We start from the raw sequence: 13921 nt of genomic DNA, 5'->3' as shown, positions 1-13921 counted from the left end.
AGATTTATCCATGTGTTTACAAATACTCCTTCATTTATAGTTAATACTGTATAGTATTTTGTTTTATGAAAATAACACAATATATTTATACAACCATTTTGTTAGGTTTTCATGAAAAATTTGATTACTGAATAGATAAATATTCATTTGGGTGGTTTTCTATTTAAAAATACATGTGGGATGGGGCGCCTGCATGGCTCAGTCAGTTAAGCTTCCAACTTCGGCTCAGATCATGATCTACCAGCTTGTGAGTTTGAGCTCCACATCGGGTTCTGTGCTGTCAGCTCAGAGCCTGGAGTCTGCTTCAGATTCGGTGTCTCCCTCTCTTTCTGACCCTCCCCCACTCACGCTCTGTCTCTTTCTCTCTCTCACAAATAAACATTAAAATTTTTTAATAAAAATAAAAATCCATATGGGAAACCAATTTGCAATCCAAAAGTTGCTTGCTGAGTGAGAAATTGGAATAAGATGTTCAGTTAAGTGATTATTTCCTATTATAGGCAATGATAACCTAATGCATCTATATTCTCAAAGAGGACATATATGTCTGTGCAACAGACCAGATGCTCCACTTAAAGGCTCAGTATCCTCTCCTCTGTCCAGTGGTTGATTCAGGAATGTATATTTACCTGGTGACTCTTTTTTTCTAATTACCAGGCATACCTTCCTCTGCTATTAATGCATTTTACTTGACCAGATAAGTTTAAGTTCTTACATTTAAGCTTCCTAAATATATTCTAATCAGACCTAAGGTTATACCCACAATGTTCTCTCCAGGTTGCTACAATCCTCATCACCTCCTATTGTCTTGTACACACATCCTCTTCCCACATTAAGTAACATTATTGTCTCCTATAGGCATTTTAGGTTTAGACACCACCTATAGCTGATACCTGGCTCTGGTAGTTTCCAGGTTCTCAGACACACAAGGGACAATTTAGGGAGCTCACAACAGGAAGCTGAAAGGAGGGATGTGTTGGGACTGAAAACACACCAAGAATATGCTCCTTCAGTAGGTTTAGATAATGACGGTTCCCTTCCCAAAACTGTGCAAGTTTTATCAACTCATTCTTTTGCTTCATATTTTATCTCAGAGTCAACAATATGCCAAACACACTTTATGCATTTATGCAGTCAGTTAGAAATGCTCCTAAGCCCTCACTGTGTGCAGTGTGCTTGTTATGAACTAGTTTTATTGAAAAACTAGACCCCCCCACAGGAGAAAAAGACAGAGAGGGAAATACCCAAATAGACAAGGAATACACCCCAGGAAGATGAAAGAGAGTGAGAAAAATCCCAGGGATGTGAGGGAGGATAAAAGAAGGTCATCGTTGAAACGGTGTAAAGAAATAACATTGTAGTGTTTTTTGCCCCAAGATAGGTTCTAGGTTTAGAGTCTGTGAAAAGAATTAGCATTATCCCCTTTTTAGAGTCATTCTGCAGAGCTGATTTTCAGATATTATTTCTATAGAAACTTTCAAATTGAAATTCATCCGCTGCTAAGGGCATGACTACCTATGCTGGCACAAGATGGCGTTTTTTGAAAAGACAGAGCGCCAAGAAAGTAAGAGAGAGTCAGAACGTTTAACTGAGAAGGAACAGTTGTCCCTTCATGATTTGTATCCTCTAGTAAGCAGTGGTCATGTGTGTTAAAGGTGGAGCAGGTGTAAGCCACAAACATAGAACGATGCATTCTCTTAAACTGCATGTTCTAAAGAACTCTCATTTTGGATAGAATCATCAAGTTTAGCTATTAAAAATACTGGAAGCCAGTAAAATTTGAATAATTTCTAATTGACTCAAAATATGAGTTAAAGGAAAATATTGAAAGGAATATCCATCTCAATGTACATATGCATCCCGAGATGCACAGATATAGGCAACGACAGATAACTGAAATTTGACTGAGCCTTCTGTATTTTTAATTACTAAATATAGCAGTCTTAATTTCAGATTGAGTTTAAAAGTTTGTTATTGACTATTTGAATTTGTCCTTCAAAATACAGTGAGGTTTCTGAAAAGAAACCCGAGACCAAATTTGATGCTAACAAATAAGTCAACAAGAACTTTTCACAGGAGTCAGACCTCAGATGAAGAGAATGACAGTAATTGAGGGGAATGCATCTTATTCTATTCTCTCTCTCTTTTTTTTTTTTTGCCATTTAAGATTCCTAGTCAGAAAAATAATTGCAATCAAATTTAGTCTGATACACATTATCTCACTAGAGAAAGTCATGAAGATAAACTAGAGGAACAATAGCCAGTGACTTTGCACCAGTTTAGATAGTTCATTGCCCATCACCCCTTCTCAATTTTCTGCATCACTTAATGATGTTTTAGGTATTTCATGTTGAATGAATGGGATGAACAAAGCACTTCAATCATTTCTAGAATAACGAATTATTACAGGTTACTTGATTGAATTGATAACATCTGAGAGACATGGATGGTAGAGGGCAAACTCAATCTGTTTCCCAGTCTATTTTGCTAACTGATAAATCATGGTAAATATGTAATTTGACTTTAGCTTAGGTTGTTACAAGCAAATCAGCAAAGGCATCTGAAAAACCCTACCTTTCTAATTAAAGTTCTGCTAATGTCTTATGCCTTAAGAAGGGTTATAATTTCCAATTCAATGTACAAATGAAACATTGACTGATAAAACTCCAAACCCACCCAAGCTAGGCCGAATCAACAAAAACATTTTTAAATCTGAGTTTTTGAACTCAGCTACAAGGAAAATTTCATATATCTCCTCTGCGAGTGAGAGAATTGTAGTTTTCTTATATCTCCCTATACTTCCTGTATTCATCCTTCAAAGAATTATAATAGAATAATGGCTTATTGTCAAGATACTCAAGCTAGTTGCAAATAAATTTAGATCTCACTAATCACTTATGTTTTCTTATAGCATGCCACTCTTTTAAAAATGCACTCTTAGAATTCAAATAAAGAAAAACAAAGCTATAGTTCATGTTTACTCTTGTGGTTGGAAGCCCTTAATTAAATTGAGGAAACTGAAGAGGCTTCCTAAATTATTTTCTGATGACAGGTAGAATCAAAGCTAATATGTACTGATATGGTAGTATTTTATTTTTATGGTGTATTCAATTTTATGGTTCACATTCTTAAAGCAGGAAAATCTTCAACTTCTGAAACTGTGATTTTGTAGTTTATATTTGAATGAATAACAACAACAACAACAACTGTGAAAAATCACTTCAATTCAATCCTGCTGTTCTCATTGGGAAAGATACATCACCAATTTCTTTTTGTTGTTGCCTCTTCCTGTAATTTATAAAATTAGTAAATTTTAAGACATCTACAGTCCATACAAATATGTGGTTGTATTGATCTCAACTTTTAAAAACCAAATTAAGTTTGATAGGTTGATGTTTTGGTGAAATATTACTAAAAATCAATATTATCAATTTTTAAATATCATATTAGATGTTCTGTAAAACATTACTTACACTGTGTGTTTGGGAGGAAAGACCACAATTTGACCCCTACTCTTTTTTTTTTAATATTGTTTATTTATTTTTGAGAGACAGAGAGAGATAGCATGAGCAGGGAGGGTCAGAGAGAGAGGGAGACACAGAATCCAAAGCAGGTGCTAGGCTTTGAGCTAGCTGTCAGCACAGAGCTCGACGTGGGGCTTGAACCCATGAGCCGTGAGATCATGACCTGAGCTGAAGCCGGATGCTTAACCAACTGAGCCACCCAGGCGTCCCCCTCCTACTCTTAAAAACTTTTGTTTTATTACAGAATAGAGTAAGATTTTAACTAATCTAAATAAAGTGTACATAAAAGCTCTTCCATGTTTGCATGAAATGATCAGTCTGAAGTTGGTGAGCTATTGTAAGCACTCAACAGAGACATCTTGATGTCAAAAGAAAGGTCCAGAAATAAAACTTTACATCATTCATAGAAAAGGTAATTGGAGTGGTCCACGGTCTCAAGTTTTAGTCTATAAGAGGCTCTGTCTACCTGCCATCCAACCATTATCTACTGCAAAAGATTTTAAAGATCCCAAACTAATCCCAACCATCAGGTATTAGTACTGTGTGAATCAAATCAGTCTTGGGATCTTAGTTTTTCATCTGAGCATAGAAAATGTAAGCTAGATCAGGATTCCTCTACCTCAGAACTGTTGCCATTTGAGACTGGATAGTTTTTTTGTTGTGGGGCTTGTCCTGTGCATCCCTGGCCTTTATGCACTACATGCCAAGAGTATTACCCCTCTACCATGTTTTAAGAATCAAAAATGCCTTTAGCTTTGCCAAATTTCCCCTTAGGGAGCAAAATCTCTTCAGTTAAAAACCACTGATCTAGATCACCATTTCCCAAAGATCGTCCCAAGGTAATGGATCCCATGAGAAGCTCTAAGAACAAGTGGTTCATGGTCAAATAAGTACTGGGAACTTTGGCCATTCATTTCTCTTTTGCCAGGTTCTCCCCTTCTCCTTGAACATTAGAGGTGTTAGGCTCTTGATTCAGTGACCTAATCCACTTCCATATATGTGCCAACTTCCAAATTTATATTTATAACACAGACCTCCTACCTACCTTTTTATAATTTATCATATGATCTCAACCCTGACATAGTCAAGACTGAGCTCTTGTTTTTCCTTCTTTGGTCTTTCATCCTCTGCCACATCTCAGACATAGTACAATCACTTAAGTCTAAACCTGATGCTTCCTTTTTATCTCCCCTCATATCCAATCTGCTTTGATTATTTACTTTCAGATTGTATTATGCACCTGTCTACTTTGCTTGACTGCCATGGTCACCATTTCAGTTGAATCTATCTCTTTCTCACCTGGAGAATGTTAACATTTTCTTAGCTGGTCTCTCTCTTTCCATCACCAACCCTTTCCTTCCTGAAGCCCTTAAATGGTCTGTGATTGTTCTAAGGATAAAACTGAATGTGACCTACAAGGCTCTTGAATGAACTGGGTCTTGTTTCTCTTTCCAGCATCATTTTGTGCCATTTTCTTTTTGCTCCCAGTGTTCCAGGCACATGATCTTCTCTCAGTTCCCTTGTAAAGAAATAGGAACTAACTCCTAGGCTACTCCATGATTCCACCTCAATGTTACTTCTGTAACAAGGCCTTTCATGACCTTCCTCCTCCTTCAAGGACTATTATGTTCTCATATTCCATCTTTTGATTGAACTCTACTTTTTAAAAATACCAATTATAGCTTTAATTTTATACTTATTTACTTCATGATCTGTTTAATACATCTTTCCAGTAAGTTGTAACCTCCATGAGGTCAACAATCAGGCATCTTTGAGAGGTGCATGAGTGGGGAGCAATCACAGTATTCTAATTTGATACTTACCTAGTTGTGTTCTTGGGAGGAGATAAGGCTAGGATCTTCCTACTTGGATTACCCCCCACACACACAATTCTCTAATTTGAAAACTGTTCTCAGACCACACAATATATATGAAGACAATGGCATGCAAATTATTATAAAGCAATATAAGCATAGTCCTATAAATACTTTTTACTGGTTCAATAGCCTTGCTATTGCTCCCTCACTGTTATTCCAGAAAAAATAGCTCAGAAATGGAGTTTTCACTACTTTGTTCTAAGAGGTATGGGTTGATCCCAGGTGAGAAATGACCCAGACAAAGTACATGTTTTAGGAATGGAAAAAATAGGCCATTTAATAAATACTGATATTTTTCCTTCTCTGTTCAAACTAGTTGGGCTGGTATAAGGCTACAGCATAACTCTATGTACCTCTTATAGTTTTCTTCTTGTCTGCTTGAATCTTTTCATGAATTTTCTCTGCCCATCACCATCCCCCTGGCTTTACTGAGGTATAATATACATATAACACTATATAAATTTGAAGTGTACAATGTGTTAATTTGCAACACTTATAGATTGTAAAACAATCACCACCATAGTATTAGATGACACCCCCATCACATCACACAATTACTATTTATTTTTTGTAATGAGAAAATTTAAGATTTATAATCTATGCAACTTTCAAAGATATAGTACAAATCAAATCACCAGGATGTTCATTGTTACCCCAGATTTTATTCATTTGATAACTGGAAATTTATACCTTTTGACCAACATCTCCCCATTTCCTCCAACCCCCAATCTCAGTAGCAATCATTCTATTACTCTCTGTCCTTATGAGTTCAGCTTTTTCAGATTCCACATACAAGTGACATCAGGCAATATTCGTCTTTCTATGTCTGATTTATTTCATTAGCATTTGCCCTCAAGGTCCATCCATGTTTGGATTACAGCCTTATATCCACAGCACCTAACTGGATCTTCAGTACATTTTTCTAGAATAATTGGTTATATTCTTTACCATGCCTTCCCATATTTCTCCTATCAAATCACAGTTCACATTGGCATGATCAAAATTCTAAGATTTGAGAAAAGAAATATGTTTTCTAACTTAATTGACCAAGGAACTTCCTCCCTAACCTATAATGCTGATTAATATTTCATTTTAGGGAACATTGAGCTAGATTATCTGCAAAATATCTTCCAGCTGATTGACTATATAGCACTTTATTCCAGGGGGAGATGCTTTGAAATATTCAGTGCCATAGGAATTTCTGTTCAAATTCAAAGACCTGTAAAATTATTGAGACATATGTTGAGCTCAAAGTGTTCTAATAACAAAATTGTTATCAGGGAAGACCACAATTGTAGGAAAGAAGTCCAGTCCCCAAGCAATATCTGTTCTCTCCCAAGTACTATAAAAATTAAAGGTATTATTATTTCATGAAACAAAATTTACAATTATTAATTGAGACTTTAGGCCCATAAGATTATGAAGTATATATTTATTTTTATTTAATGTAGTACAAAAAGGATGAAACTTTTATGGTAATTAAACATCATGAAAAAATGAGTGGAATCCTTGTGTGACTTTTCAAAAATTATCTTCTCACCAATTTTAATGAAACACATTCAGGTCTTTGATTACTCAGACACTGGAAACCCAAACTATTATAGTAACATGAGGAACAGATACATTAGGACTCTATATTTTTCTTTAATTTGGAAAGATCACCTAGAATGAATTATATTGAACCACATCATAATATCTATTGAGTGACAATCCCGTGTCGGGACCTATGGCCAGTGTGTTGCATCTGTTATCTCATTAAATAATCACAGTGTCCTGAAAGATATTTGCAAATCTCTGAATTACATCATGCAGCTTCCCCTCTGAAGCCCAAAAGGTAGTAAATGTCATCTTTCCTCTTCTGGAGTCAGGCCACCTTTTAGAACTCTTCACTGTAGTGATCTAGATTGGTGAGCTCTAAAATTGTTCCTAATCTGGATCAGTCTTTTGATGTGTTCAAATATATGGTCGATAGTCATTACTTGCAGATTGTTATTGTGAATTTACTTACTGCTAGAATTTATTTCTAATCACCCAAATCAATACCTGTAGTGCTTTTATAGTCATTTGTGAACATGCACAGAGCAGCCAAAAATTTGCGTAGCCCAATGCTTATGAACTCAGCTGAAATGAACATGACCCTCTGCCTTATTATTTCAGCTCTCACAGTGTAACAAGTGTCCTTTCTACAGTGTATGTAGTGCCAACTCTTCACATTTTTGTGGGGAGTTTAGTGGCAGTTTCAGTGTTTAAAGTAGCCTTAAATGTAGTGGTAAAGTGCTGTTTACTGTTCCTACATGCAAAACGCTATATACTGTACATTATGGAGAAAATGGGTGTGTTAATTAAGCTTCACTCAAGCATGAGTTATAATGTTGTTGACTGTGAGTTCAATGTCAATGAATGAACATTATGTATTAAATAAAGCGTCTTTAAACAGAAACACATATAAAACAAGGTTATGTATTGACTGATAAAAATGTTGTAACCAGAGGCTCCCAGGAACCAAACAGTGCTTTGCCTCCAGGAGCAATGCTTAGTATTCCTTCATTCAGTGTTTACAGCAACGCTATAGAACAAATTACCACAAATAATGAGGGTCAACGACATCAGAAAATTCCATTCCACTTGACTTTCTTAACTGCCCATTTGATGTCAAATATTCTGATTGTTCAGCCTTTGAATTGAGATTGGGAAATTAATGAAAGACCTTGAATATCAAGTTTCAAACTGATGGGAACTTTTATGAGGATGCTGTAAAGGCCCAGAATCAAAGATTTATAATGGGAATCTTCATGATCCCTAACTCTCTAAGGCAAATGGCATCGATATAACCTCATTAATGTTCATCAGAGTCCAGAGTCATTACTTTCTGACTTGAAACATGATGTCTTTCTGGGTGGAGAAGAAAAACAAATGAGCAGAAATTTGAAAAACTCTAGTTTACAAGGTTTTAAAGATGTTCATTAGGTATACTGCTCTCTATGACTAAAGCTAAGCTTGTCAGAAATGGTGAACTGTTAAATTTAAGTCATGCTAATAAAAATCCGTGATATCTCCAACTGTCTTCATTGTAAGCTCTCATATAAAAGGTTAATTTATTCTAATAAATTAATTTATTAAGCACATAAGGGGCATATTGAGATACTACTGTAAAATGACTTTTTAGATTGTAAGTAAAACTATGATACAGAAAGTTCTGACCTCTTATTACTTGCCTCATTCCTTTGTAGTAAATGTAAAAATTACTTCAAGGAAATCTTATTTCTTTCACTTATAAGAGAATATTTAACAGAAAGTGCTATTTAAGCACTTTTGATGAGTTCTTCCCCTGAGATTCAGGTTATATCAGAAGTGTTTAATATTTTTCCAAAAACAATGAATCAGCAATAATTTAAATTTAGGTGATTATTGTTTCAAAAAAACAATGATTCTTAGATAACTTGTCAAAAATAGTGCTTTGATTTTGATATATTTCCTGTCAGGTCCTGAGATAGTTATTTTGTATGTATTTTTAATTCTGACAATATCTGTAAAAAAATAAGTATTCTTATTTCCATTTTACAGACAAAGGCACTGAGGGTGTAAAAGACCTAAATATTTCACTCAGGAGGTATAGAAAGCTAATATAGCTTGTTAAGAAGCACATTCAAATTTAGATCTAGGAAAATGCCCAAACTCACTGCTTTCTGTGACTTTTTAAATTAATTTATAAGTATATATTTTAGATGTTTTTATTTATTTTTGAAAGAGAAACAGAGCACAGGTGGGGGAGTGGCAGAGAGAGTGGGAGTCACAGAATGCAAAGCAGGCTCCAGCTTCTAAGCTGTCAGCACAGAGCCTGACTCAGGGCTTAAACCCATGGACTGTGAGATCATGACCTGAGTCGAAGTCGGACAATTAACCAACTGAGCCACCCATATGTACATATTTTAAATGTTTATTTATATTAGAGAGAGAGAGAGAGAGAGAGAGAGAGAGAATGAGGTGGGAAGGGAACAAAGATCCACAGCAGAGAGCCCAATGTGAGGCTCAAATTCATGAACAGTGAGATCATGACCTGAGCTGACGTCAGACAACTTAACCAACTGAGCCACCCAGGTGCCCCTCTTTTTTTTTTCCAAAGTTTATTTTTGAGAGAAAGATGGGGGAGAGAGAGTGGGGGAGGGTCAGAGAGGGGGACAGGATCCAAAGCTGGCTCTGTGCTGACAGCAGAGAGCCCAACGTGGGACTCAAACTCACAAACCCTGAGATCACAAGCTGACCCAAAGTCAGATACTTAACCAACTGAGCCACCCAGGCACCTCTTTAAATTAACTTACAAATAAAATAAGCTAATGTTTACTTTTTAAAAAGTTGTGATCTAATGAATAATATGATGGAGAATATAATATTTCTAACTGCTCACTGAACATTTAAAGAAAGAAGTTTAAAGTGTCACAAGCCATTCTTGTTTACATAAGCAAATTATTTTAAAAATGTCTTATTAGTCTGTAACTTTCACCTAAATATTGCCTTCCATGAGGTACTACTATAAGACAGGACAACATTCAGCTCAGGATTTTATGACACGCTTCCGAACCACGTGACAACTTTTAAGAGGGATTCATGCACTTTTAATAGGTTGAAAATTAAATACACAGTTAAAGTTTCATAAACAGCTTCTTTAAAAAAATTGAAATAAATTGTAAGTGATTGGAGTCAAATAGTTGGTCTTTAACACCATCAAATAAATAGTATTTTCTAATGAAGCACCACCTCCTGTGGTTCTCATAACCCTGGAATACTCACAGTACAAAGTAACCTTCCTCCTCTCCCCACTTTCTACTCAAGCTGACAGGTTAATTCCTTTTTTAAAGAAATGAGAAAAAATTCACATACTACAAATTCATCCTCTGAAAGTGCACCAAGTCAGTGGCTTTTAGTTATATTTATGAGGTTGTGCCACCAGCACCACTATCTAATTCCAGAACATTTTCACCATCTCCAAGGGAGACCCTTCCCATTTGCTGTCCTTCCCCATTCACTCCTCCCATCCACTGACAAACACTAATCTACATTCTGTCTCTACAGATTTTCCTATTCTGGATATTTTGTATAAATGGAATCATACAATATTGACCTTTTGTGTCTGGCTTCTTTCACTTAGAATAACGTTTTTAAGGTACATGCGTATCATAGCGTGTATCAGTTCCTCATTCCTTTTTAATGCTGGGTAACACTCCACTATATGGAAGCACCACATTTTGTTTATCCATTCTTCAGTCAATGGGCATTTGGGTTGTTTCCACTTTGGGCTATTCTAAATAATGTCACTATGAGTGTTTCTGTACAAGATTTTGTGTAGACATATATTCGATTTTCTTGGGGAGATAACATAGTTTTTTATTTTTTCATTGCTTTCCTCCCCCAGCTTCAAGAATGCCCAAAATAATAGGAATTTTCACATTCTTAAGAACTTGATAAGCACCGAGCTCTCACTACCCCTAAATCTGATCTCCATTTGCCTGTCTTTTCCCAGAGCCACCCATTGGCCAGATGCACCCCCCACATGGCAGTGTCACTCCTCAAAAGAACAGCAACCTGCTTGTAATCATTGTGGTCACCGTTGGCGTCATCACAGTGCTGGTGGTAGTGATCGTGGCTGTGATTTGCACCCGGCGCTCTTCAGCCCAGCAGAGAAAGTAGGTAACAGCTGGTTCCTAAGAGGGGAGAGGTCTCTGTTTGACCTATCACCTCCTTGAGTTATGTTTTTGAGAGGTCTCTTCCTGTGTTCTTTTCCATAATTTACTGCATATTCCTTATCCTCTGACCTGAGCAAAACCTTGCCTTTTGTTCATTTAAGGCCCATAACTGGAGTGAGTGGGGCTAGATTTTCAGACTTAATAATAGAATCCACCTGGAGACCAATTGGCATTTCTGCTTGACTTGACTTCTCTGATCCAGATCCTTCCTTTCAGATGAGCGCAGGTGTTCCTTTAGCAACATTTAGAAAATGGATTTCATCATATCCCAGTTCATCGCCCTGTCTGCAATTATATATAAAATGTTGGAGATGTGTGTTCCTTTAAAAGTATTTATCAATTCTGGCAAGGAGGCCTGTAGGCATTTAATCAATGCTTGTTGCAAGAAAGACTACCAAACTCAATATAGTTATAATACCATGGAGTATTTAGTTTGGAGATAGAACTTAGGATAGAAGAGAGATCCTAGAAATTCACAATGTTCAGATTTCCCGGCTGTGGTTGATTCTCAGAAATTCAACCTTTTGAGGGGCTTAAAAATGTTTCTGTATTATGCAATTCTACGGTCTGGCCCATGCAGAGAATGATACATCAAAGTCAAAGTTTAGAATGGAAAGATGGTTTTAATTCAGTTTATCCCCTTCCAGCAACATCCATAACCAACATATTAACCTTGTGTCAGCCAGTTGTTGGAATCAGCAATAATCTCCTGGTTATTCTCTGCCTCTCTAGCACTTTTCAAATCCAGGCTGATATGTCCCTTTCAGCTGTGCTCTCTCACTGAATTGGCTCTAATAAGATCTAACCTTGATTTTTTTTTCCTTTGGCCTCAGGCACAGTGCCGGTTCTGAAAGCCTATAGGCCTATAGGTAGCTGATTTGACAACTATATGCTACACACAGAGTCAGAGAAAGATTCTCTAACAAATCATTGTTTCTCCTCCCTTGCTAATACCTTAGTTTCTCTTTCTTAAAAATCCTATGACCCATTTGTGGATCTGTATTGTATCTTCCAACCTTTTGAAGAGAGAGAGAGGTATTTAGAAATAGGATACAGAAAGATGTACAAGCTAAAGAAAGTGACATAGGAAGGTAGATGCAGTCTTTGTATTTAATTTATTTATGTTGCAGGACAAATTTTATTTATTTATTTATTTTTGGCTGCATGTATGAGATTGGACTATCTTCAAGCTAGTGATAGCTGGTGTGCTAATCTGTTGTGCTTAAACAAGAAGCCAGAGAGACTGAGCGAACCTTGCTCTCATGTGTGAGCATTCTGGGAGATCATAACTGCACAGAACTTCCAATGTGCTGGACACCTAGTGAGGCACTGGAGAAAACAGAACTGTAATGGAGTAAGGCACTGGACAGTCTCTCAATGGAATAGTCCCAGGAAAGAGGTTGTGCAGACACAGAATTGGAGAACATCTATGTGGCAGGTCTCTGAAATAGAGCCAAGAAAGAGTCACATAAAGGAAAGTAGGGAAAGCACCACAACTACGCGTGGCCTGTTTTATGAAAGCTTTACAAACATGGATGTGTTCACTAAACTAAGTTTAATTACCTGAACCATCTGTAGCGAGGTGTTTTGTTTTATTCATTTTTATCCTTCTGAGAAGAATGTTGGAGGATTTTATCAACCGGATGAATTGAATTCCCGGACATATTCTGTTTCCTCCTGGAGAAAATGCCTGTCTTCTCCATGTGCAAAAGTAGGATTTCATGCTTTTTTGAGAAACTCCTAAATTGTCTTAAAGCCCACACTCAGCACTTGTTAGGAGCTTGAAGGTTTTATTTAGAAAGGGTAGAGACCGAACTCTGGGTAGGACTCATTTTTAAAATTAGGAGATGAATGAAAGAATAGATCACTCTATGAATGGCTGAAAACCAAAGCAAGTGAATTTGTAGCTTCTGTCCTTTGGTTTTTCCTCTGCCTTCACTCAAAATCTCTTAATATTTACTTGGCATATTTTCACAATTTTGCCTCATCTTTCTCCTGTAACAGACCCATTGGCATTCGTCCAGGCCTCTTTGTATATGTTAACAGAAAAAAATGTGAAAAAGAACATTATATCCTTCAAGATACTCCTGAGTTTGAATTTAGCTTTTCTTGATTTCACTGAGGATCCTTCCTCCTGATACCACCATCACTGAGACTTTTCGAACAAATTAAGTGATGCAGATGAAGCAAAATCAATTCCAATCTAAAACAGAAATAATGTCCCTTACAGAACTCTCAGAAAAATGAGAGTTTCATGTAATTAATAAAGTGAAATAGGAAACACATTCATGGGCTGCTTCAATATCTCTTTATCTGTTGGTGCTGGAGACTGTAAATTGTCTTTGTGTTTTATTGGGGCTCTTGAATTGCATTCAATGGATTTGAAACATATTTATGTGCACTGTTGGTAATACTTCAAGTAATGTCCATACATTTTATTGTATGGTTTTTCATACACATATATTTATTTAATAATGAGATAGTTATCTGATTGATTCACATTCTAGTTGGTAACATTTTATTTTTATGATATAAAATAACTAAAAGAAGATAGAACCCAAGTTCTAGTTCTGATTCTCCATTTCTTGAATTAAGTTAGTGGTGTTTAATGAAATCTAATCCCTGAATGTCATTTCCTCAAATGAAAAACAGGGCTAAATACATTCTATCATCTTTTCCACCTCAGAACCCTGAAATTCCCCATGGAATACTATCAAATTATAGAATCACATGGTAACATTTGGCATCAAATTAATGTAAAATAAAAATATTTTTTTAT

General features: G+C 36.2%; 1 protein-coding gene across 1 annotated transcript in view; it reads left to right on the top strand.

The window, feature by feature from the left end:
• The window catches only part of DCC (DCC netrin 1 receptor), a 727087-nt gene that overhangs the window by 648359 nt on the left and 64807 nt on the right, over positions 1-13921 (top strand). Inside the window, exon 23 of the mRNA XM_029921550.1 lies at positions 10920-11082. Coding sequence (XP_029777410.1) covers positions 10920-11082 — 163 coding nt within the window. The remainder of the gene's footprint in view (positions 1-10919; positions 11083-13921) is intronic.

Source organism: Suricata suricatta, chromosome 14 (genome assembly GCF_006229205.1).
Source record: "Suricata suricatta isolate VVHF042 chromosome 14, meerkat_22Aug2017_6uvM2_HiC, whole genome shotgun sequence".
NCBI classification, from domain to species: Eukaryota; Metazoa; Chordata; class Mammalia; order Carnivora; family Herpestidae; genus Suricata; species Suricata suricatta.
The sequence above is the reverse complement of the archived record's forward strand: the minus strand, read 5'-3'. Positions and strand labels throughout refer to the sequence as shown.